Source organism: Ptychodera flava, assembly GCF_041260155.1.
Source record: "Ptychodera flava strain L36383 chromosome 23 unlocalized genomic scaffold, AS_Pfla_20210202 Scaffold_23__1_contigs__length_28996876_pilon, whole genome shotgun sequence".
Classification (NCBI taxonomy): Eukaryota; Metazoa; Hemichordata; class Enteropneusta; family Ptychoderidae; genus Ptychodera; species Ptychodera flava.
The window spans coordinates 19,622,228-19,648,388 of record NW_027248277.1 but is presented as its reverse complement, the minus strand read 5'-3'; the positions used below and the strand labels follow the sequence as shown (position 1 = coordinate 19,648,388).

The 26,161-nt window shown below is 38.4% G+C and overlaps 3 protein-coding genes across 3 annotated transcripts in view; all 3 read right to left on the bottom strand.

Annotated features, from left to right (window-relative positions):
- Nucleotides 1-2,404, bottom strand: part of LOC139124287 (uncharacterized) — a 6,504-nt gene extending 4,100 nt beyond the window's left edge. The window contains exon 1 of the mRNA XM_070690428.1: nt 483-2,404. The gene's annotated coding sequence lies outside the window, so the exon portion shown is untranslated. The remainder of the gene's footprint in view (nt 1-482) is intronic.
- Nucleotides 1-5,651, bottom strand: part of LOC139123813 (LIM and calponin homology domains-containing protein 1-like) — an 18,768-nt gene extending 13,117 nt beyond the window's left edge. Inside the window, exons 1-3 of the mRNA XM_070689965.1 lie at nt 5,457-5,651; nt 4,946-5,194; nt 4,341-4,443 (exon numbers count right to left, since the gene is read on the bottom strand). Coding sequence (XP_070546066.1) covers nt 4,341-4,443; nt 4,946-5,194; nt 5,457-5,651 — 547 coding nt within the window. The remainder of the gene's footprint in view (nt 1-4,340; nt 4,444-4,945; nt 5,195-5,456) is intronic.
- LOC139123571 (calponin homology domain-containing protein DDB_G0272472-like) lies at nt 5,463-26,161 on the bottom strand. The gene is made up of 4 exons (XM_070689738.1): nt 26,066-26,161; nt 22,711-22,809; nt 6,173-7,693; nt 5,463-5,982 (listed from the first exon to the last, which is right to left on the bottom strand). The coding sequence occupies exon 3, from the start codon at nt 7,097-7,099 to the stop codon at nt 6,299-6,301; it is 801 nt and encodes a 266-aa protein (XP_070545839.1). The 5' UTR covers nt 7,100-7,693; nt 22,711-22,809; nt 26,066-26,161; the 3' UTR covers nt 5,463-5,982; nt 6,173-6,298.

The window sequence follows — 26,161 nt, the reverse complement described above, 5'->3', positions numbered from 1 at the left end:
AATAAAAGAGAACATCCTTTATTTATCATCATAATCATCATCATCATCATCATCATCATGACTTTTTGTTGTTTGGGACAAACTGCGGCTCCATGTTTATCATAGATTGTATATGAGTAAAAACCATAATTATTGCTGATAAATGGCCAAGTGTGCCATAATGCATGGGGAAATCATACATGAAATTGCAGTTGCTACCATCATGAACGAAACTAATGGAAATATCCAAGATTCCACTGCGATTTTATGTGTCACTGACCAAAAATCATACTGTAATGAACAACGTTATTATGTGGTCCACCTTTTTTCCTACATTTCGATCTTTTTCTTTATCTTGTCGCTCTTGAGCAAACTGAGAAGTCGGATTATTGCCCCAGGGTGTTATTTTCAATCGTGTTAAGATTGAAATCGTTATAACTTATAGATAGTTATAGGGCTTTAAAAGACTTGAAAACACACTGACCAAGCTAAACTAAACGTACCTTAACGTGATAATCCTTCTCATCTTTGGTTTTAATCGTTTGCGTCCCAACAGTCACACAATTTTTATCACCTTGCTGGGGCACAAATAGACGAGTCAAAACAGCTGGTGATCGCCAGCGCTCCGGTACCGGTGCTCTCGTCCAGCGCGAGCGTTTGGTGAGCGATCTTCGTTAGGTTTTTTGCTGAACCGTTTCGGCGTTGGTGTGAACGCAACTTCTCTTTTCCTCTTTTTCTCTGGAGTCTTCGCCGGCAGTGATGACTTGTGAATGTCACTGATCTGATTCGAGAGATTACGTTCCTCTTCCCGCATTCGTGCACCCATCGTTGCGATCGTTTCTCGAACCTTAGCGAGTCTTCTGACTTTGTTCAGGCACAGCATGCATATACGTGATGACAACCCATCACCTTGCGAGTAATCGCCTATTATTGATTCTAATGTATGTTGTAGCACAGCGACGCAGTCGTTAAAGAGACTACGGTAGTTCTTTTTAACCGCCCCGCCACACACACGACACACGATCAAACACTTGTTGTTACTTGACGCCATTTTGTTGTTCCCGCTTGATACTACATGACTTTATAAAACGATTCGTGATTGGCTAATTCTGACGACATCTTCTCATGAATAATTAATTAGCCCCCATTCTCACTTCCGCGGTTTCACAGCGTAATCTGCCAGAGCTTGATTTTTGCGCAGGTCAGCGGAGCGGAAATCATTGCTCTGGCAAGCGAGAATGCCACATCTGGAGCAACTTACAAACTTAACCAATTATACAAGGATGATGACACAAGAGATAAAGTTAAGAAATTTAACTGTGGTGAACTTGACTTTTCCTTACAAATCCTTACCTAACTTGATCTACATCTTAAACTAAAATACACTGCATGGTTAGTTGCACACAAAAATACATCAGGGGTGTACCATTTGATAAAAGGGGCTGTCTGGAAGATTGATGAGGAACATTATCTTTTTTGTCCGATACATTGTACATTCTTTTTTTCCCACTATACCACCTTTTCTTTTGACAAACCTTCTGTGGCTGATTTTTTTATTGACATTTGGATTTTTTTTTCAAAATCTGCCAGGACTCCCCCCCCCCTCCATCACTCTTTAACATTGAAAAAAACTTTGAATATATTTGTTGGAAACCAAACCTGCTGAAATCACCTCAGCTATGTTTTCTCATTATTTTTTACCGCATTTCAACACCAAATACAGTTTACCATTTCAAATGCTTACTGAATACACCGCATTATCTTAAACATAGGGCCAATGTCCCTGAAGCTACTATAGACATGGATACAAAATTAAGTATTTCCTCATTGTTTGAAATCATCTCACTAAGGTCATCCTAGGGACCTGTTAGCCAAATATTAAAGCTGTCTGACCAGCGGTTTTGAAAAAAACAAGCGACCCAATAGTCAACAGAGCTCTGCTGTGTTATGTAGAGAGCAACTTTTCGTGACATATGTATTGATGAAGAAGGTTGAGATCTTTGATAGCTCATTTCAGGATGGCCTGACCTAAAATGGCAAAATTAGCTGCAAAAATACAAAATTGATGATTTCATCATAATTATGTATAAAAATGTATACCAAATATCAAAGCTATCACATGACTAACTTTTGAGAAACATTTTGACCAAAAACGGCAAAAATTGACCCAAAAATACAAAAATTGAAGATTTCATCAAATTTCACTATATCACACTAAGAGAACCCCCAGGAACCTGTATACCAAATATCAAAGGCATCAGACAAGTAGTTTTTGAGAAACACATTTTTTGACCAAAAATGGCAAAAATTGCACCAAAAATACAAAATTGCAGATTTCATCATATATTCTATATATCATATTTAGTTTATCTGTAGGAACCTATATACCAAATATCAAAGCTGTCAGACGGGCGGTTTTGATGAAATAAATTTTTTACCAAAATGACAAAAAAATTCCTTAAAAATACAGATTTGCATATTTCATCACAATTTGAACAAATCCAAGTTGGGTTTATCCCTAGGGACCTGTATACCAATATCAAAGCTGTCTGACCAGCGGTTATGAAGAAGATTATTTTTTTACCAAAAACGCCTTTTTTGGCACTAATTTGCATATTTTCAACAATATCAAAAAATCAAAAAAAGCACAATCATTTCAGGTCAGCCCAAAGTACTTACATGCAAATTTTTCATGTAATCTGCTCAGTGGTTATTGAGTTTTTCAATTTTGACTGTTTTTTTTTACATTTTTTCATTAAATTTGCATATTTTTGGCAATGACAACTTCATTTGAACAAAATCTCATCTACAGCCCATCATCCATGTACAAACCAAATATCAAGATAAAATGTGCAGCGGTTTTGGAGTTTTTGATGTTGACAGACAGACATACAGACATACAGATATAAATACATACAGACATTTACCTAGCCTATAAGAATAGCTTCCATTGCCATATATACATATGGCTATGGGAGCTAAAATGGAATCAGATCTCATTTCCACAAATATTGAATGCCGATTGTAAAACATCTCTGAATGAGGTGAAAGAAAGATTTGTACTCACTCCGTAAAAGGCATTAGAGAGACTCACTTTCACCAGACTTAGATTGGGTAACCTGCACAAAAATTTAGGTGAAAACGAATATAGCAGTTGGAGAAAAAAAACAAAAAAAAAACAAAAAAAGGAAACAAAAATATTTCCTTTAAAGGCTGCTGAAGCATAAAGTGTTAGAATCAGGGGCTAGGAACAGTGTTACCGCAGGCAACCATGCAGCAGTGGTGAAACAAACAAACAAACACTGACTTTACATTCAGTTGAAAATACATGCAGCCATCATAAGGCTTATGTACCCAGTATCATGCTGTGCAAATAAACACCAACATTCAATGAAAATGATTTATTTGTTTAACTATTTGCTTGAGTTTTTTTTCCTTTGTTGCATTGTTTATGAGATGAGTATTACTTTTCCCTGGCCTTAAAAATAATGTAAATTATTTTATGGAATGTATGAATGATATCAGAATGGGTCAGTGTGCTCGGATTAAAAATAAATCGAGGGAGGGGTAGAAAAAGAATCACAAACAGAATTATTTCGTTTGATTTGGCCCACTGTTGCATAGTGTTGCTGACATACAAACAAACTGCAGAAAGTTGACCTTTGACATCATGCAAGTATTGCCATATTTGGAATGACCTTTGACATTTTACAAAAGAAAGTAACACTTTGTAAGATTGGTGCCTTCAAAAATTTAGTTGCATTCACCTTTGGAGTGAATTCAAGTTCATATATTATGAAGCAAGCTTCTGGTTTTACAACTATTTGATGAGTAAATGTACAATGAATAAAATTTCAATGAAATTTTTTTAACTTAAGGCTAGTTGCATATCAATTCTTAAGTCACATTTAGTTTATTTAAAATTTACCTCTTCAAATCTTATTTGTCACAGTTTTGACTGAATATTTATATGACATTGTCTAATGCTGGTTCAAAAACTGCTTGTTAGAATTTTTCAAGACACATATAAATGAATTTCACTTCCATTATTGTCAATTTTTCACAAAATCAAACTGCTGACAGGTAAATTCCCCGTCGATCATGTTTCCAAGGTATGATTACTGATGTTTGTTCGACACTATGCTAAACATGGCAGCACCAAACCCATCCTGTTGTGTGAATGTAAAAAACTCCTTACAGACTTAGTGTGTTATGGTGAAACTAGATCACCTACAAACGACAACGGTACGACCCGAGCTGAATTGAATGGGTTATACCATGCTGTTTTGTAGGGGGTGATGGTGGGTTTGTTAGTGGGTGACTAATAGTATTTTGAAGTGATCTGTGTTGACTGGGTGTACCTGCATCATTACTGTAACAGTTCTGGCAGTGTAGTCTGGAAGCCCTGATCCTGACGTCCGTGCCCTTGGCATCGGTTTCAAGCTGTACATTACAAACACAACACTGTGAAGAAACACACACAAACAAAGAGACAAATTTGAACATTCTGCCTCACTGAGATTTTTCGTCTTAGAAGATGACTTTGACAATGCTAAATTGGCTGAGAAAACTATCCAATAAATTGATGGAATGAACAGGAGAGGCTGAAATCCAGATAAAAAAATACACCAGTATGTTTCCAAGTGAATTCATCTTCATTTTATCAAGATTGACCCTCGGTTACCTGATATATCATGATTTTCCAGCGCCATATTGAATTGCTATATACCTTGAGTGCCAGAAAGTTCCATCAACATCGTGTATGTGTCCACATCTTCATTGCTATACGGGATAACATGGGGAATGCTGGCCAAGGGGTTAACATCAAATTCATACAAATGGGCTAAACCAATGGCCGTAGAGGGCGCTGTTCCTTCAACTGTCGATGGCTCACATTGTGACTTTAATTTGACAAGTTTTAAAGTAAATTTCGCAATGTGTATGCAGAGCCCTGCACAATACAAACCTTAAAACAATGCATATGGAAGTGAAGTCCAAGAGACTTGATGATCATGGCAGAACCTTTGCCCAGCGCAGTTCCACATTTTGTACAAAGTACTTTGCCACTGACAGACAGATTGCTCGGCTGTTTGTTACCTGCAGGTGCTGGCGGAACTGCAGCTGTTGGTGGCTGAGATGCATACGGGTACCTCTGTGGTGAGGTCGGTGACCTCTGTGAACCAATGCCGTTGTTGCCAGTTGTATGTGCCAAGTTCTGTAGAGATACAACAACACAGTATCTTGGTGATGAAAGGGTTTAGAGTAAGGGGTTTAGGAATAAACAATAAAAGGCAATAACGCCTAACCCTTTCCCCATCATGATTTGACCCAGTCTCATTGTTTTCTATTACAGCGTTGGACCTCTACACTGGGAAATGGGGTAAAAAGGATAAGAATGGTAAAAGTACCGCAATATGTCAAACACCGGTGAATGTCTTCTATTGTTACTGCAGAAGCATTATGGAGACCTAGCTTACCTGAATGACATTATCAGGAAGTGGGCCGTTATTTTTCTTAACTCCATGAGGAATATTCTCAGAAGAACTACTATAGGGACCTGGTCCCTGCAGAGAATGTCTAGTTTGTGCTTGTGGTCGGCGATCACTATCATCAAAGCTTCTCTGTTTTCTCTCAATGTTCTGATATTCTCTAGCTCTGTTATCTGGTTCCATCTCGTGAACCATTCGCCTCTTTTGCAACTTTTCTTTTCTCTCGGCCTTAGTCCTCGTGGTGAGGTCTCATCCTGACTGCTTCGTTTTCATGAGGCATTCTCTGTCCCAAGTCCCCTCTCTGGTGGTGCATACATGTACATGTACCTCTCGTCGTATCTCATTTCCGTGGGTGGTGGGACATCTCTCTGTGGCTTTTCTGCCAGCATGGGGCTTGTTTTCCTTGGAGGTGTGATTTCATAAGGTGAGCCTCTATCGTCACCTTCCCATTCATCTGGCCTTCTTCTTTCTGCTTCTTCTATGAGCCAGTGCTGGCCGGTTGGAGCACTCTCATCTGCTTATAGAAAGGAAAACCAGAATTGAACAAAAGCAGTCAGTAATATTTTCCTTTCGTTCAAAGTCTAAAGTTTTAAGAAATTTTTCGGCTTTCCTCTAAAGCGTCAATCTTTTGAAGTGAGTGTCATAAAATGGTTCTGTTAAATATAAAGTTGAATTACAAGTTTTGAAATACACTGATGACTCACCTCTGTATTTTGACATGAGACTGTGTTTGGGTGCAAAATCTCTCTCTGGTTGAACTCGATTTCGTTGTTGAGGCACTGGTGCCTGCGTGGGCAGAGCTTTCTCGGGTACTGTCCTTCGGTGATCCACTACGTCCCTTTCCGGTACATCAGTCTGTGGTTTCTTGTAGTATTGGTTGTACGCTGGTTCAAATTGAGCCTGAGTAAGGAATGGTCTCTCTTCTTCACTGGTTGTTCGGCGGTCACAGTGTTCGGTGATGTTGTGGGATGCTTTGGAGATGTGATGTTGGGACGACTCTCCAGTGTGTAGGATTGCTTTATCTGCGGCTGTGGCTGTTGTTGTTCTTGAGGTTGGGGCTGGTATCTATCTTCATCTCCATGAGGGATAGCTGCAAATCTGCGGTAGGCATCTTTGTTCGATAGATTACTCTGCGGCACGTTTGTTTTCTTCAGCTCTGCTTCGGTCTGTTCACTGGCTTTTGGTTTCTTCAACACTGACTTCTGAGCCTTATTGGGTTCTTTTTTGTATTCTGGCTGGCCAAGGGCAGCAAATTTGGAGTAAGTTGTTCTTGGCATCAGATTTGTCGCCTTGGTAGGAGGGCTGTTGCTGAGTAGCTTCTTCCTTTCTTCTTCAAGTTCTCTCAGTTCTTCTTCCTGCTGTCTCTCAAGTTCTAACTTGTGTCTGTTCAGTTTTTCTTGCTCTCTGCGGATTTCTTCCAGTTTCTGCTGCGCAATCAACTCCCTCTCTTGTTGCCTCTGTTTCTCCCTCTCAAGTTCTTCCCATTCTTTCTTAAGCTGTGCCTCTGCTTCAAGTCTCAGCTTTTCAATCTCCAGCTCTCGGGTCCTCCTCCGTTTCCGTTCGATATGTCTCTTCTTCACTTCAATCTCCTGTTTCTTGTCCTCCTCCTTGTCCTTCTCAAGTGTCCACATACTTTCTTCATGTTTCAGTTTATCCTCTTGAGTTTCAAATGTTCCTCTTCCGCCAAGTGTCTCTGTTCCTGTTCATAAATGGCCATCAAGTCAGCTTTCCTCTGTTGGTACTCTTCTTCCCGTTGCTTCTGATCCCGTATGAAGTCTTCCCTCCTCTGTTGTATTTCCTGTCGCGCACGCGCCCCAGGTTCGCGACTGAACAGCTCCTGTTCGTATTTCTCCAGTTTTTCTTGCTCTCTCTCCCTGTTCCTCAGCATCTCTTCGTGGATTCTCTCCAGATCTTTCAGGTACTGCTCCTGCAGCCGCTTTTTCTCATTCAGGTATTTTTGACGTCTCTGCTCGTCTTGTTCCTCCTGCCACTTCTCCAGTTTCCTCCTCTCCTCTTTGATATCAACCGCTTCATCAGAGACTGCATGGGTGGCAGCTTCTCAAAGTCATCAAACATGTCAGATATCTTCTCTTCTTGTTTGTCGTCCACCTTCTTCGCTGGCATCTTTTCAACCTTTTTCCGCAGTGCTTCGACATCATTGTTTACTTTCTTGGTTTCCGTGATGAGAAACGGTTTGTCTGATTCATTCTCTTTATCGCTGTCAGCTGATATTTTAGGGATGAAGCAGACACCAAAAGAATTGTCATCAAACAGTAGGGTACACATTTGTTCTAATTTAATGAAACGCAGAGCGATTCTGATGATTATGTGGAGGCACACTTTGACATTGAAATAAGACGTTGTCAGTTTTAAAAAAAAATTTGGGTTTGACAATGGCAGTTATTACTTTCAAAATAGGAAGAAAAATACAAATATTCCCGCTTGACTATGATGGAATTCACAATTTGTCTTACTCTTTCTGATGAATAAATTTTTGCGATTGACATGGTAATTAATTACAAACATTGTCAAATTGATATTATGAACACCTAAATTAAAAATAGTGACAATGTCACTGGTCGCTCCCATATAGTTATCAAAACAAGCTAAAATCAAGCTAAAAGATTTTTTTATCACAAATAGAAACAATTCCCCCAATAAAATAAAATTATGCAAATTTCACCAGAATTTGATCAAATCTTACTGACGTCACCCGTAAAAACCTCTACACTAAGTTTCAACTCAATCGGACGTGTGGTTTCAGAGAAAAAAAAAATTTTGATCAAAAATGAAAAAAATAGCCCAAAAATGCAAATATGCAAATTTCACCACGATTTGCCCAGATTTGGGAAAGGTCACTCCTATGCACTTCCATACCAAGTTTCAAATCAATCAGACTTGTGGTTTCAGAGAAGAAGATTTTTTGACCAAAAATGGGAGAAAATTACAAAAAAATTCATGAAAAATAGCAAGTCCAAGATACTGACCCAAGATGTGCACAATCATTTCAAGTCAGCCCAAAGTACTTACATGCTAATTTTTCCGGCTTACTTGCAGCGTGTTTGCAAGGTTATATCTGATTGGTCGATTGTCATTATTCACAGCAACTTAGGGAGTTTATTTGCATTATTCAATTATATCGGTGAGATTCTGCCAACCAATTGGATAACAGCTTTCAAATCGCTGCAAGTTGCCCCAATTTTTCATCTAATCTGCTCAGTGGCTATTGAGATTTTCAATAAAATGTAAACTTGTAAACATATATACATATGGCTATGGGAGCTAACAAGCGACCCAATGGTCGACAGAGCTCTGCTGTGTTATGTAGAGAGCAACTTTTTGTGACATATGTATTGATGAAGAAGGTTGAGATCTTTGATAGCTCATTTCAGGATGGCCTGACCGAAAATGACAAAATTAGCTGCAAAAATACAAAATTGATGATTTCATCATAACTATGTATAAAAATGTATACCAAATATCAAAGCTATCACATGACTAACTTTTGAGAAACAAATATTTTGACCAAAAACGGCAAAAACTGACCCAAAAATACAAAATTGAAGATTTCATCAAATTTCACTATATCACACTAAGAGAACCCCCAGGAACCTGTATACCAAATATCAAAGGCATCAGACAAGTAGTTTTTGAGAAACACATTTTTTGACCAAAATTGGCAAAAATTGCACCAAAAATACAAAATTGCAGATTTCATCATATATTCTGTATATCATATTTAGTTTATCTGTAGGAACCTGTATACCAAATATCAAAGCTGTCAGACGAGCGGTTTTGATGAAATAAATTTTTGACCAAAAATGACAAAAAAATTCCTTAAAAATACAGATTTGCTTATTTCATCACAATTTGAACAAATCCAAGTTGGGTTATCCCTTGGGACCTGTTACCAAATATCAAAGCTGTCTGACCAGCGGTTATGAAGAAGAAGATTTTTACCAAAAATGCCTTTTTTGGCACTAATTTGCATATTTTCAACAATATCAAAAAATCAAAAAAGCACAATCATTTCAGGTCAGCCCAAAGTACTTACATGCTAATTTTTCATCTAATCTGCTCAGTGGTTATTGAGATTTTCAATTTTGACTGTTTTCACATGTTTTCACTTAATTTGCATATTTTTGGCAATGACAACTTCATTTGAACAAAATCTCATCTACAGCCCATCATCCATGTACACACCAAATATCAAGATGAAATGTGCAGCGGTTTTGGAGTTTTGATGTTGACGGACAGACATACAGACATACAGACATACATAGATACAGACATTTCCCTAGCCTATAAGAATAGCTTCCATTGCCATATATACATATGGCTATGGGAGCTAAAAAAAGCATTGGCATAAATTTGCATAACATTGCATTAATTAGCATAAATTAACTACGACGTTCGATTTCGCGGTGACATCCGTTTATACAGCCCCCCACATCTTTTCTGTCACTTTGGTTCTGAAAAGGGGGTTTTATAATGGGAGGAATACGGTAGGTTAATGGTCAAAATCCTCTCATTCAGATGTGTGGGCTGATTCAGTTCACTGCCACCACTCCTGCACATTTGCAGGATTTCCCTTATTCGTACCTCATTTGCACATTTTGACACTGACGTGTTCATTTGAACAATTCACATCTCAACCCCTACATCTACCTGTACACCAAATACTGAGACTAGCTTTGGCGGTATATGGGAGCCTTTGTGTGTGATGGACATACATCCGCACATACATACCCACCGACTCATCATATAAGCTCTTTTTGGGATTTATATATAAAACCAAATATGAGCTAATGAGTGTTTTCAAAGCCGTACATACAATTGTGGATTCAATGTATTATCACATACAGAGACCAATCCCCATAGTAAGATATCACACCATAGGTATATGATGATGATGGATTAGACCTGGACTACTTTCAATGTAAATAAACTAAATCAGCTGTTAAAAACTGATTTTCAAATTCCTGAAACGCAAAAGTGCGAGGGTGGTGAAACAAAGGGAAAAATGTGATATATGTATTGTGAACATGTTAAACATAAAATATCATCAACACCAGAATTTTTATGAATTTGTGTTTTTTCATGTTGATTTGTGAGGAATTGTGAATTTCTTTTCCACTGGCACTTTAAGCGGTTCTACACTGACTACAACATCATCATGGCTTAAGACATTACACTATAATGATGTTGGATATTAGACCTGAACTACTTTCAATGTAAATGTTAGCCTTATTTTGGTGTGGTTTACGGGCTAGGTGTGTAGGGGTTTACGGGCTAGCTGTGTAGGAGCAAACTCAACAACTTAGGGCAATCACCAAATTTGTTCGTGTGAGTTGGGTCGTGGAATTCGTGAAAAATGCGGTTGCGTTGCAGGTAGGGGTATACCAAGACAAGTGTAGGGACTGGACAAATTACACTGACACTTTAAGTAAAATGAAAGAATAAAAATGTAATGAATAATGATCGATAAAATTCAAATGTACCGGTACAGAGTAATAGTGTCGAACTACAATCTCATCAACAAAAACGTACTCTTCCTAAATCAAACATGCACACTTCAGAACTCAATATGTCTAAATGTTATAAAATAAAAGATATTGATTCAGAAGAGCAAAATGATATCAAAAACCTGTTGAGAACAAGTAACACTTATAGTAACAATGTTCAACTGTTGCCACTCGTTCCTTTTCACTTGTCAGACAAATCAGATCGAAGGCTCTGAACTTGTCATACAAACAGTACAGCGTCCGTTGCAGTGATTATCCGAACGCCTATGTGGTAATGTTAATAACATAGTGACACATTAGCATTCCATCCAAGGTACACATTTCTGGAGAAAACGAGCGTACCTTCACCTGCCAAAAGTCACTTCAGGCGCCATTCAAAAGTTCATAAACAAACGCAAGACCAATATAATATTGACTTTCAGCGGTGAGGGTATTGTCCCACAAACAACAGTCACATCGAGTTTCTTCGAAATTAAACGAGATGAGTTAGAAAGTATCGTCCATCTCAGTAGCGTGTAAATGGGCATAAGAGACGGCAGAGCATGTCTCGGCTATAAACCACAGACATTACACGCAATTCGCCACGTATGAGTTCAACTGGGAAATTTGCTTGTCGACAATGCTCCGCGTTCCTTCAAACTTGAAGTAAAACTCAACAACAAAGCATTGATCAGTTCTGTGAATAAAAAATCACTAACATTTTTGATTAATCATGTTCATAAAATGATCCGTCCACAGTTTAAACGCCAGAGTTATGCTGCTTGTTGCATTCCTCGTGCCCCAGTTCAGAGAACTTCGAATGGCCGTAACGTTATCAAATTGAGTCCGATTTTCATGCAACTTGCATCAATCAAATTGTACTTACATCAACTTCCAATATCTGAAGCATCAGCATTGAGAAACCTGTGCAAGCATCCCTAATTGTCAGATCTCTGCAATTTATAATGACTCCAAAAATGCGGGCAATCACCCACGCTTTGTTCAAGTACAGCAGACTTGACATTCAAAATTGTCGAAGAAATACCTCTTCACACGCCGGGATCTCACGAAGACCAGCTCAAATAACTCAAGTCTAATTAACATCAAGCTTCCATCGTGTCCATTTTGGATGCCATTTCGTCACACGATTCCGCCAATGGTTTGGAGTTTGTGGAAACTTCAACTCACATCGACCTTGTTACCGGACACCGGCCATATTCCAAGTCTCCCTATTATCAAGTTTCTTCACAGTATTACACCCATCAAACCTTGGGTGAAATACACGCGCGTCTTCTTTGATCGAACTGATTTAACCTCTCGAGCAGAAAAAAGTCAACAGATAACAATAAAAGAGCTTTCATACAGAAATCACAAAACCTGTGGTTCAACTATACAATCAAAATTACTTCAATTGCGTAATCACCACAAAAGCAAAAGTCAGTAGTTTAAACCGCCCATCATCAACTATTCGTGGGTCATCCCATTATGTCTTGAGGGGGTCATATTCTACAGTATCACAAACTAAAACAACTGTTCAAAACTGATTTTCAAATTCCTGAAATGCAAACATGGGAGGTTTGTGGCACACTAAAAGGGGAAAATGTGATACAGTTGTACACATGTAAAATACGAAATACCGTCAACACCAGAATTTTATGAATTCGTGCTTTTTTGTGTTGATTTGTGATAAATTGTTTAATTTCTTCTCCACTGGCATTTAAACACATTCTACACTGCCTACATGTTTGTGTCGTCTACCTTATCAAAAAAACCTCTGCGTCTGTAGATGTCTATCAGCAACATAAGCATAGACAAAAACACAAGACAAGAGTACTGTGACCACAATAGCAGCAGGGATTTTCTGAAGCAACATTAACAGGTTGCAAGTTCCACTAACATAATGATCAGTGCTGCCGATGTGAGTTTGTCATTTCTGACAGCAGCAACAATACTTCTCCAGACTTGAGACGGAGAAGAAGAAATTCCATTTTATTCTTCAAAAGCAACGGTAGTCCATAAGATTTTCCGAAATTTAAAGGTGCAAACTATTGCATTGTGCATGAATATTGAACATCATTTTTCCTGAGTTTCAAGTTGACACTCACTGCTAGTAGTCATGCCAATTTTTTAATTACAGCTGAAACTGTTCTCATATTGAAACAAGTCATTGACAATGACATAGTCCCCACTTGTAATAGGAGTATTAGTCTAGATGGGGCAGAGAAATGTGGACATTAAGAAGTATCACTGGAGTGTATATGTTGAGATCTATGGGCACATAGGTCTATGTCGTTGTTCCCAATTTGAAAACATGGCGCATGTCTAAGTTATGGTTCTAAATCGGGAAAAAAGATCAGACCTCTAGCTGTATTGGCTCGCTCAAAATTAGATATGCACATAATCAAGGTCAAAGGTCATGTAGGTCACGTGACATTTGGAAAAAAAAAATTGTATTGCCAATTAATCCCTTACATGCCAAAAATCAGACCTCTAGCTCTATTGGCTTGCTCAAAATTAGATATGCACATAATTAAAGAGGTACAATATGTGGCTTCATAAGATGTCCCATCATACCATACATGAAGGGTGTAACACTTTTGGTTACTGAGTAATGGACAAATATATATATTTCAGGTCAAAGGTCACCAAGGTCTGGTGACATTTTTTCAAAAAAATTATATTGCTATGTTATCCCCATATACAAAAATCAGACCTTTAGCTCTATTGGCTCGCTCAAAATTAGATATGCACATAATTAATGAGGTACAATATGTGCGTCATAAGGTGTCCCATCATACCATATATAAAGGGTGTAACCCTTTTGGTTACTGAGTAATGGACAAATATATATATTTCAGGTCAAAGGTCACCAAGGTCTGGTGACATTTTTTCAAACAAATTGTATTGCTAAGTTATCCCCATATACCAAAAATCAGACCTCTAGCTCTATTGGCTTGCTCAAAATAGATATGTGCATAATTAATGAGGTACAATATATGCATCATAAGGTGTCCTATCATACCATACATAAAGGGTGTAGCACTTGTGGTTACTGAGTTATGGACAAATATGTATATTTCAGGTCAAAGGTCACCAAGGTAATGTGACATTTTGTCAAAAAAATTGTATTGCTAAGTTATCCCTATATACCAAAAATCAGATCTCTAGCTCTATTGGCTCGCTCAAAATTAGATATGCACATGCACATAATTAATGAGGTACAATATATGGCGTCATAAGGTGTCCCATCATACCATATATGAAGGGTGTAACACTTGTGTTACTGAGTTATGGACAAATATGTATATTTGAGGTCAAAGGTCACCGAGGTCACGTGACATTTTGTCAAAATATCTGAGATATCTGCGTGAACTGATGCAGGTATGTAAGGGTGCCGGAAATCGACAAGTGCGGGGCCAAAGTGAGGGCCAGCACAATCAAAGTGCGAGCGAATGTGAGGGCTTGAAGTGAGGGCTCTCACAATCGAAGTGCGAGCAAATGTGAGGGCTTGAAGTGAGGGCTCTCACATCAAAGTGAGAGCGTATTAAAGGGTTGAGACTTGCGAAAATCAGTACTAAATTCACCTTGATCGAATGAAGACTTGTAAACGGCGCAGCCCTGTGTATGAGCATGCATGGAGCTACAGCATCGATGGAAGCTTCACGATATGAGCGAACGGCTAATAAAGTACATGACGTCCCTGACGGAAAAAACTGTCAAACACCGTAAAAATATAAATGAGGCATTTTGTAATCTTTACATCGTGAGTTTCTTGAAGAATATAATGTCTGGCTGATTTTAAAAATCACCGACTGACTGATCGGGCAGGGATCCCACATTCAAAGTGCTTGTCAAAGTGAAATCGAACGCTATATGTGCGACAGGCAGAAATATTAAAACATCAGTCATCGCCATGATTAGGTTTACACTGTCAGGACTGAAAACACTTTCTTGTAAAGCTTTTAAACTTGAGATAAGCCCATCGGGGGATTATCGTTATTGAAATTAATGCCATGACAATAAGACACACACGACTGATCACGTCGTTCAAAATCTCAAGTGTCTCTCGACACTCATGAAGGCGCGACTTTGCACAATTTTTAAATAACGGGTATTTACAATCTAGTATCGAAGTTTGACATATCGACAATTTTGAGACTATAGAATCAATACTAGAATCGAATGAACTGCGGTTGTCCCATGGGAAGCCGCGTCTGTGTAACCGCCGATATTCACCGGCGTTTTGGGGGACTGTAATATCGATACTACACGATACCCGAATAAATTGCTTGGAGCCATGGCACGCCCTGTCTGTTAAATCGACGATATTTACCAGATATTTATCGGCGATTTGGGGATTCTTATATCGATATTAGACGATACTTGAATGACTTGCCCTGTGCCTCGGCACGCAGATCTGTGAAATCTCCGATATTTACCCTATATTTTTCGGCGATTTGAGGACTCTAATATTGTCGGGAATGGAAATCCGACAGAAATAATGCAAACAGATAATATATTTCCTGTTTATTATCCAGGGTTCTGTACACATACTAACGACGATTTCACAGCGTCAGTTTATCTATTAGTTTATTTGTTAGTTAAATGAAGCCATAACATGCAAATCTGACCTTTCCGTTGTTTTTTATTTTATGTCGACTTTGACATTTAACTTTGGTCGTAGACCCTCGAGAAAAACTGTGATCTTCATCGTTACCAGAACATTCACCATGACTGGTATCAAAAAACCCTCAAAATTCTCTGTGTCATTACTCGGAACGTGCCATGCAAGAGCAAAGTGTACATATTCAGAACGTCAGTTTGATCGTTAATGAGATTCAGTGTTAAGTACGAAGTATTGTTGTCGGGGACCGCTTGGCAAATAAACTTAATATATATTCCAAGATAGATCGCAAAAAACAACAACCCAAAAAACAGCAGTTGCCTGTCCCGTTTTTCTCAAGGGTCTATGCTTTGGTGTATATATAGAAGCAGAACCACGGAATAAAATGTGTGTTGTAGCAGAATTACAGAACACATCGTGTCTGCTTGTCTGTCCATCAGTCACACCAAGACGAATTTCCCTTCGCCACAAATATCGATACTAAACAATACTAGAATGACTTGCCCTGTGCCTTACAGTTCTGGCCAAACCCGACTTCCAAGGACTGACTCTTCGATACTAGACGATAATAGATTCTGTCAAATCGCAAGTAAATATCCGAATGTATCAGAGATTTCACCACCTCACGCTTCTTGCCCAACCCGACTTCCAAGGACTGACTCTAGCTTCGATACTAGAGGATACTAGATTTTGTCAATCGCAAGTAAATAGATATCGGAGATTTCATCACCTTACAGTTCTGGTCAAACCCGACTTCCAAGGACTGACTCTACCTTCGATACTAGAGGATACTAGATTTTGTCAAATCGCAAGTAATAGATATCGGAGATTTCATCACCTTACAGTTCTGGTCAAACCCGACTTCCAAGGACTGACTCTACCTTCGATACTAGATGATACTAGATTTTGTCAAATCGCAAGTAAATAGATATCGGAGATTTCATCACCTTACAGTTCTGGTCAAACCCGACTTCCAAGGACTGACTCTAGCTTCGATACTAGATGATACTAGATTTTGTCAAATCGCAAGTAAATATCCGATACATATCTAAGATTTCACTACCTTACAGTTCTTGTCAAACCCGACTTCTGAGAAATGACTCTAGCTTCGATACTAGATGATACTAGATTCTGTCAAATCGCAAGTAAATATCCGATACATATCTAAGATTTCACTACCTTACAGTTCTGGTCAAACCCGACTTCTGAGAAATGACTCTAGCTTCGATACTAGATGATACTAGATTTTGTCAAATCGCAAGTAAATATCCGATACATATCTAAGATTTCACTACCTTACAGTTCTGGTCAAACCCGACTTCTGAGAATGACTCTAGCTTCGATACTAGACGATACTGGATTCTGTCAAATCGCAAGTAAATATCCGAATGTATCAGAGATTTCACCACCTCACACTTCTTGCCAAACCCGACTTCCAAGGACTGACTCTAGCTTCGATACTAGACAATACTAGATTCTGTCAAATCGCAAGTAAATATCCGATACATATCTAAGATTTCACTACCTTACAGTTCTGGTCAAACCCGACTTCTGAGAAATGACTCTAGCTTCGATACTAGACAATACTAGATTCTGTCAAATCGCAAGTAAATATCCGATACATATCTAAGATTTCACTACCTTACAGTTCTGGTCAAACCCGACTTCTGAGAAATGACTCTAGCTTCGATACTAGACGATAATAGATTCTGTCAAATCGCAAGTAAATATCCGATATATATCGGAGATTTCACCATCTTACAGTTCTGGCCAAACCCGACTTCCAAGGACTGACTCTAGCTTCGATACTAGACGATAATAGATTCTGTCAAATCGCAAGTAAATATCCGATATATATCGGAGATTTCACCACCTTACAGGTTTTGCGTCAGGGTAGCGTCAGGGTTCAGGTGTCCGAATTTAACGTGTTCATCGGGTCGATGGCATATTCAAGCCGAAAATACCGTGATGTAATATTTTTAGACTCATACTCTCGCCATTGCTGCAATTATAAGGTTGAAAAAATACGCGGAGTCTTTGAGGTAGGCAGTATTGCTCTGTCTTATTTATTGTTGACAGTACAACCGGCTTAATTTTGAAAGTCTGAAAATTTTCAACGGTGAGTTTTAGTTACACGTTCAGTATTTTACGCGTGCGCCCCTTCGGAAGCAAAAACTTCCGACTTTTATACAAGCTGATAACTTGCTCCAGACCATGACAATAATTAAGTGTCTAGTTATGACGTTTGGCCAATTTCAAGATTAAACTGCAATGATCATTTCCATCAAACACAAATTAGAGTGACGGTAAGCTGAGAGACCACACCCGATATTGACACATGAGAGAGAGAGAGAGAGAGAGAGAGAGAGAGAGAGAGAGAGAGAGAGAGAGAGTGTGTGTGTGTTACGCATTTACTGGGAAATAGCCACCGCGTTCAGTTGAAACATGTTTCAACACCACCTTTCTTACGATCGACTAAGTCTAGGTTGTTGTAAACGTAAATGCACAAAATGTCTTTGGCATCCTACATGCCTGTCACAGAGTTTATGTTTATCTCAAGGCTGATACACGATGCATGCATAGGACGGTGATGCATATTCGTTTTACAGCAAGTGATTCGGTCGCGATGTGTTGCTCGCCGATAGATTGCTTGTTCTTATCATCAAGTCGTCGGACGGTTGGCTTAAAAGTTTCAGAGCCAGAGACGGCACAATCATTTCCGCTACAGACAAACAACGTATGAATGTGATGAAAGGTCGCAGAGCTTTCTGATTATATAGTATGAAACAAAGGAGACAGTCAAATTTCTAATGACTGGTCAATCGCTGACTACACAGAGATAGCTATGATTTCTGTGACAATATAATTGACCATGAGATTGATTCTGTGAACAATATTCAAGGGCTCGTTGACCAAGGTAAATATCCATCATTGTTAACAAAATGTAAAGGTTAAAAGCATTCACAACCCCTGATATTCTGATGCAATTGATCTTTTGAAATGATTATCAAACTTTGTGTACAGAGAAAATAAAAAGCATACTGTCAGTACAAACGTAAAAAAAAATTTGTCATTTGCTGTTGTCTGATTTCTCAGTTTTAGTAGCTATTGAATTTTTTTATCCTCAAAAATCAATCATAGAGAACCAGACAAGTCTCCAAAAATACATTTTCCCATGATCTTACTTTATCTGGTGAACAACAAGCCACTCTAAAATTTCTTCAAAAAGTTTCCTCTTTCTTCGAAAATTCTCCGGCAAAAACTCCGCATACGACGTCATGTCGGATCAGTAACAGAGTTCACGTGCCCGGGTCGTGAACTGGTTTAACTGAAGTCACATTTATCAAGCCTACAATGGTACCAAGAAGTATCGCTCGCTTGAGTTGCATGTATTAATAATAAAAAGGATATCTGTGATATTTGAAATGCAATGACAACAAACACGAAAAGGTTAACGATAAAGACGGAAGTGATGTAATGGGTCATGATCTGTACGCAGGCCATTGTGTACTCGTTCCGCGCTCAGCCGTTCAACTGTTCAAAGAGCTGTGCCGCGCTGCGACTGTGTTCTGGAGATAGTAAGTTTTTATTCAACGTTGAAAACGACTTTGACTCTCATTTTTCGTATGTCTGAGCCCGAATTTGATCGGTTCAAGGCGCCCCTCACTTGTCTTCAAGCCCTCACATTCGCTCGCACTTCGATTGTGAGAGCCCTCACTTCAAGCCCTCACATTCGCTCGCACTTTGATTGTGAGAGCCCTCACTTTGGCCCCGCACTTGTCGATTTCCGGCACCCTTACATACCTCACTGATGGACGAATGGATGGACAAACAGACAGACATGACCCAATCTATAAGCCCGCTGGACTTCATCCGTGGGGACTAAAAACTGTGTCACTGCATCCTTCTTGCAATATGAATGCGATGAGAAACTAAATTTTTATTTTTCTTGGCCTTATACATGGGAGTCTATGGAGAACTGACTTATACAGCTTGAGCGGAGATACCCCTATTTGCATATTTTAATTAGAATTTCGTTCAAATGGAAGTGATGAGGGCGCTGTTCTACTTGACCGTTAGTGTGATTTTTCCTGTTTTTTGGGGGCAATTTCAGCCCATTTTTTCCCAACAAACAATGTCAGAGACGTTTCTATGGTCATATAAAGCAGGTAAGTTTGTGCCTATGAATTTTTATCGACTTCTACGGCTTACTTTTGGTGCTATGTGTGTATTGTCGATCTATGGCTCGCTTAACATAGGCCTACCATGTTGGCTGCCGCAACTACAGGCCCAGCTGATTATTGTGAATATTTTTACATAGTTAGACAGTCTAATCATTATTTAAGCCCCCTAACTTAATTTTATTCTTGTTCATGCCCTGCAAATCACTGCTTTGGCCTGCCCCGTAGGTCGTACACCGTCCCGTCATCAGAAGACAAGATGGCCACTTAGAGAGTGAGGAACGTGTTGCACTCCGCTGATGCCTTGCTTACGTTTACAATTACAAATTGTTTAGGCCCAAAGATTGCAACAATACCACATATTTTACTGTTGTCAATCCAACTTATGTTATATTTATATTTGATACTTGGTTACTATTTTGCGGTAGTCAGGACTCCTGGGCATTGGCTACCGATATTCCATTGGGTCCATTGGGTAACCGGAGAAGCAGCCAGTCGCGAACTCGGCCAGCGCCGGTGCCGACCAACTCAGCCAGTGGGAAAAGTCGGCCACTCGCAACAAACAATTTGATTGCATACGCATTCTCTTCTCAGTTGAATATGCCAAACAATTTTAACTTTTTATTACCATAGAGTTTGTTATTTTGTCGGTTTAATACTACTACGAACAATCAGAAAACAACTCGAAGTCGAAGAGCTCCCATGTCAACCCTGCATAACATGTACGGTCTGCCTCAGTGTTTCTGCAGATCGCGCGCGTACCGTATTAAAGTTCAGGCAAACATTATGCCATTTCTTCAGTAAAATTCATGGCTTGATGACTCTTAACTAATTTGCTTCACCATCTCCTATGACTTTTTTAACGAACTTCAAGTGTAACTATGACGATCAGGCTGCAAAACTCGCTACCACGATCGCGATACACCGCCATCTACCCAATGTGTGTATATCATACGTGCGTTGAACTGTGATCTATGAAGTTTGCAAACATTACGCTCATCTTATGAATGACATTTAGATCGCTTTCGCATATATCTTAAGTGAGACTTCAAAAAAAGAAACACTATTATGGAGCATATATTCTAATTGGGTGCATATTGTACTGGCTGACTTCTCTTGTATTCGGTTATTGTCAACTGTCAGTGTCTGTCTGTTTGGAGTCGATGCAGGATGTGGTGGTCGGACATTCCCACGTCTGATTTTAGTAGTGACCCCTCAGCCTTTCAAGATAATAATATCGTTGTAAGAGTGGATTTGAGCGACCGTGATTTGTCAGTTTTCCTTTTCACTGGTAACGGATAGTATATCACTGTTCAGTTACCATGTTTCAACTCATCAATGTTGACTGAAGCCCGATAGCGTAAAGGCGAGTTTCCCGTTGCCATAGCGTTGTACGCTGTACACGCGTACACTGGGCTGTACGATCGGCCTTTACGTAACACTAACAGCGCATACATGGCATCGTGAAATCATGCCGCAAATATAGGCGCACTGTCAGAAATTCAAGAAACTTGTCACAAGCGTTGTTCAACAGCAAGTGGTTTGACACAACAAGTATTATTTTTGTTCAAGACCTGTATCAGTGTGTTTCGGGTCACTGTCTAAAAATAGCACACAGCTGACAGGGATAAACCATCATTGCAAAGTACGAATTCAGTTGTCAATTATCATTAGTATTTATTTCTATCATGCCAAAAGTGTACATTACCTCATAGCTTGTTCAATTTCGCATTAAATAATCATATTTGTGAGCTTTCGAGCCCATTTTCATAACCAGTCGCTCGAACGACGTGTATTCTGCCATATTGCTTGTTTACATTCAGAATATTCAATTATGCAAATTTCTATACGTCCGTTCAAGCTGTTATACATGGGAGTCTATGTACAACTGCCTTATACATGGGAGTCTATGGAGGTGTAAACTAAAAAGTCCTCTAACACGGCCAAATTTGATCGCATTATGAACAAATCGATGTGCATCTGTATGGGGTAGGGTACTATCCTTGTGCAAAGTTTGAAAGAAATTGACCGAGGCATGTCTGAGATATCTGTGTGAACGGACAGACGCACGGACGGACAGACGCACGCATGCATGAACATGACCAAACCTATAAGTCCCCCCGGACGGTGTCCGTGGGGACTAACAAGGTCAACATGTTTGTAAAATATCAAATTTTGAAAGTTCCATATAAAGTTTGCAAAGCAGAATTCTTTGTATGATGTTTGAATAGTGAGAGAAATAACAATCTGTTCTGGCTGAATGCAATATGTCCTAATATTCCACTTGTACGTCCTGTAATTTGAGGAATGAATTTTCACTCACATTGATGCTATATAGTATGTACCAACTAAATACCTTGCCTTAAAAATCCCTGGTTTTCCATATTTCTGCTTAATTTCTACAGAAAAATTTGAACAAGAGATGCTATCATCTTAGAAGATGACCTTGACAGGGTCATGAACAGCTGAGTACAGTCGTGTCAGTTATGACCTAGCTATAGCCATGACTGCATAACACCAGCGCATGAATTCTTTTCAAATTGTCCCGATAGTTCTTTCAGCATTTGCATGAGATATCATTCCTGAAAAGTTTATTCACAGAAAACTGGGTCTATGCAAGTGATAAATATATAATCCCTGTATTTCTCACTCGTGTGACTGCATCGCAAACTTGTGATTTCCCTTGTGTGTAGCGGTCATATTCCCCTCGCCTATGGCTCAGAGGAATACAAACACTACATGGGGAATAACTTGCCCTTAGTAAAGTTATATATACCATCTATAATTATTACAGATGAGTAACAAGTTAAAATTCTAGATATCATTCCTAATACAAATGTTACCAGCCAAATTATACTTCTCCATTTCAAAGTAAAAAACCTGACAACAACATCAATGCAGTCAATCTAACGTGCTCTGACTGCCATTCCTACCTGATTGAGATGAGGGTGATTGTTGAGAACATGTGTCTTCAATGCAGACCGTATCATTATCAGTTGATTGACTGTGAGTAGGTGACGCATTGGCGGGAACTGTAAGTGTACGAAACAAAATAATGTCAATGGTGCAAAGTCAGTGTTGCTGATTTTGACACACACACACACGTGTGCTGGGACTTATAACCAAAGTCATAATGAGTACTGTGACTAATTTCTAAGAAAATGTTGTTCTATTCTCAATAATTATGTAAAGATACATAAAGATACATTCACACATACATGCATGCATGCATGAGCGCGTTATTGACTATTGAAATTGACCACACACATACATAGTATACATACGTACATACATTATGCAAATCACCAAATTTTATGGCTTCTTTTTTTCCTGTTTTCAACTTTTCAAGAAAATTATCTCAAAATCTCTGGCTGGGTCAAATTTTGTAAAATTTTAACATTGAGTTCTTTTTATACTATATAGCAAAACAAGAATTTTATTTGGAAATAAAGTTCTTATATTTTGAGAAAAAAAAGTAAAAGGTAATGATTTTAATTTTGTTTTTCTTAATGTTAATAACTTTTTTCAATATTTCAACTCCTGCTTTTTTAAATTGAGAAAATATGATTTTTTTCCCACATATACTCTCGTTTCAAATGAGATATTGAATTTCATAAAGTAGTATTTTCATAATAAATACAAAAATACTGCCAATGGCGCTGGACATAATGACCGCCTAATATTATTGGCATTTATCAACAACCCCACTCACTGTGAATTAGACAGACCACAAAGTCAATGTGTAACATATAGCTGAAAGACTATTTTCACATTGCAATTTTAAGCCTATTCTTATGAGAAAAGGGACATATATATGTATATTGAGAAAAAAGCAGAAGACATATTATATTTTGTAAATGGTTTGTTGATCAAGTGACAATCATGTATGCATCTCTTGAAAAATTTTGTGGTTATAAGGTATAACAGTAGTATAAGAATAATGAGGTTAGAATAAGTGTAGTCAAGCTAAGTTGACAGTAATTAAGTTACAAAATTATACACTAAGCTAAGGAAATCTGAATGAAATAAATGTTGAAAGTAGTAACTGAAGCTAAGATAGGAATAAACTGAAAGTACTGCTAAAAGTTTGGAAGAAGGCAACCACAGGCATTGATCAATACCATGGTGTTGGAAACGTAAAGCCAATCTTACTTGCCACCCTTATTACAAAAAGGTCTATAAATGTTAGTCAATTCAAGGGGCAAGATGATCTAGTAGGGCAGCAAAGTCATGGTCATCTTTTTGTCTAATACATTGGGTAAGTTCATGAACTTTACATAAATCTTGCTATAGATTTGTTGCTAATGGGCAATAACTGTGTTTCAGATCATTTGAGAGCAATCCATCCATGACAGGTTTAAATTGTAATATAGCTTCTCAAATAATTTTTTTGTTCCATGTAATTTCCTGTGAGAACACATGGACAGATGCTCAGGACAGATGCTGGTGCTAGCTTGATGACTAACTAAAACTTGTAACTTCATTGTCTGAGAGTATACTCGTGGATACTTAATCTCTGTAATGTGAATGTCAAAGTCTGTATATTGACTCAAGGATGTTTACTTTACAAATGCCTAGGGTCGTCTCAAATGTGAGAATCTAAAATATGAAATATGTTTTTTTTATTCTTTTGTTGCCCAAAAGAACGTGGAAATCTCTGATACTTCGAATCAGCCATCCTGCATATTTCTATGAATTTTAGCTAACAATGAATACTCCAGGGTAGCCTCGTTCCCACGATATCCAGCACAGCCTCGAATCCGCCCCATTTAAATTACAATAAAACAAGTCTTATTGCACACTCAAAACCACATTTCTGTTCCACAACTCATAAAACAGTCCAAAATGCAGGATTAGTGTACCTTCCAAAACTACATATATGAAAGACCCCTAAAAATCAATTAGTTAAAAAGGGGGTTAGCAATTTCCCAAAACTATCTAACCGCTACACTGTTTAACTCCATTTTTAGGAATCGGAACCTTGAATACAATCTGAATATCTGTACCAAATATCATCGCGATCTATTCTGTGGTTTTTTATTTTTTGCCATTTACGGAAAATTTTCACTGTCTGACACCAACTTAGCCCATCACAATAACATGATGACCTTCAGTCATTATGTTAAAAATTGAGTTTTTTTAACTTAAACATCTAGCTCTTCATCCTTGAGAATACTATTGCTACCACACTAAATTTGGATTCTATGCTTTTTAGTCCCCACGGACACCGTCCTGGGAGACTTATAGGTTTGGTCATGTCCGTGCGTCCATCCCTTTACACACATATCTCAAAGATGGCTGAAGTAATTTCGTTCAAACTTGGTACAAGGATTATTACCTATGTCATACATATGTACGTTGATTTGTTTTGTGATTGAATCCAATATGGCTGCTTGGTGGCCATTTTGTTTAATGTATTTGATGTTGGTGCATATGTTCACACAAATTTCTCAGTGATGCTGGTAGCGATTCCATTCAAACTTGGTACATAGATTACTCCATATATTATATGCACATTGATTTTTGTTTTGATCCGGTCTAAAATGGCCATGTTGCAATCATTTTGTTTCCTATATTTGACGACCATGCGTACGTCCGTTCACGTAAATTTCTCAGTGATGCTTGGAGTGCAGATGATAGTTGGTATATCAATCCTTATGTCACATATATGCATGCCAATTTTTGTATGATCCGATCTAAATGGCTGTGTGATGGCTGTTTCATTTCCTGTATTTGATATCCATCCACAGGGTCGCAAGGATTCATCCACAGGGTCTCAAGGATGGCCAATTAAGAGATAATAAAGAATAATGCTATGTCCATGCATAGGGGCTGATGAATGCAAATATCTCAGATATACCTGTGCCAATTCTTTTTAAACTTAATACAAGGATACTACACTATTGAATACATATGCAGGTCCATTTATATTGATGTGGCATGCATAATTAGTGCTAATTTGCATAATTTTGCATTAGAGCACTGTTTCTGGTAGGATTATGCAAATTTGATGGAACTTTGGACAGATGTTTTTTACACAGAGTTTTATGTGTCATGTCAAACAACATAAGTAGTATCTCGCATCAAACAAAATTCATGAAAAATGGCCAACTTTGTCCCTTTAACAAGTGGGGACTGTGTTATCATGCTGACTTGTTAAAATATATAGTCTGAGGGAGTTTTCACATCATCTTTTTATTAGAAATATTGCTTTGAAAAAGTGTACTGGTTAATGGCAATGTCACCTTAAACCAAAATGCCTTTAATGTTACAACTACAAATTCGTACCTGGTGGTGGTGAAAATGATTGTTGAGAAGATGTGTCTTCAATAGAACCTATACCATCATCAGTTGAATGTATGTGCTGAGGTGACGCAGCTGCTG

What these genes read in the sequence shown, in the direction of transcription:
- LOC139123571 (XM_070689738.1), bottom strand. Translation starts at nt 7,099, where the DNA reads ATGTGGACACTTGAGAAGGACAAGGAGGAGGACAAGAAACAGGAGATT.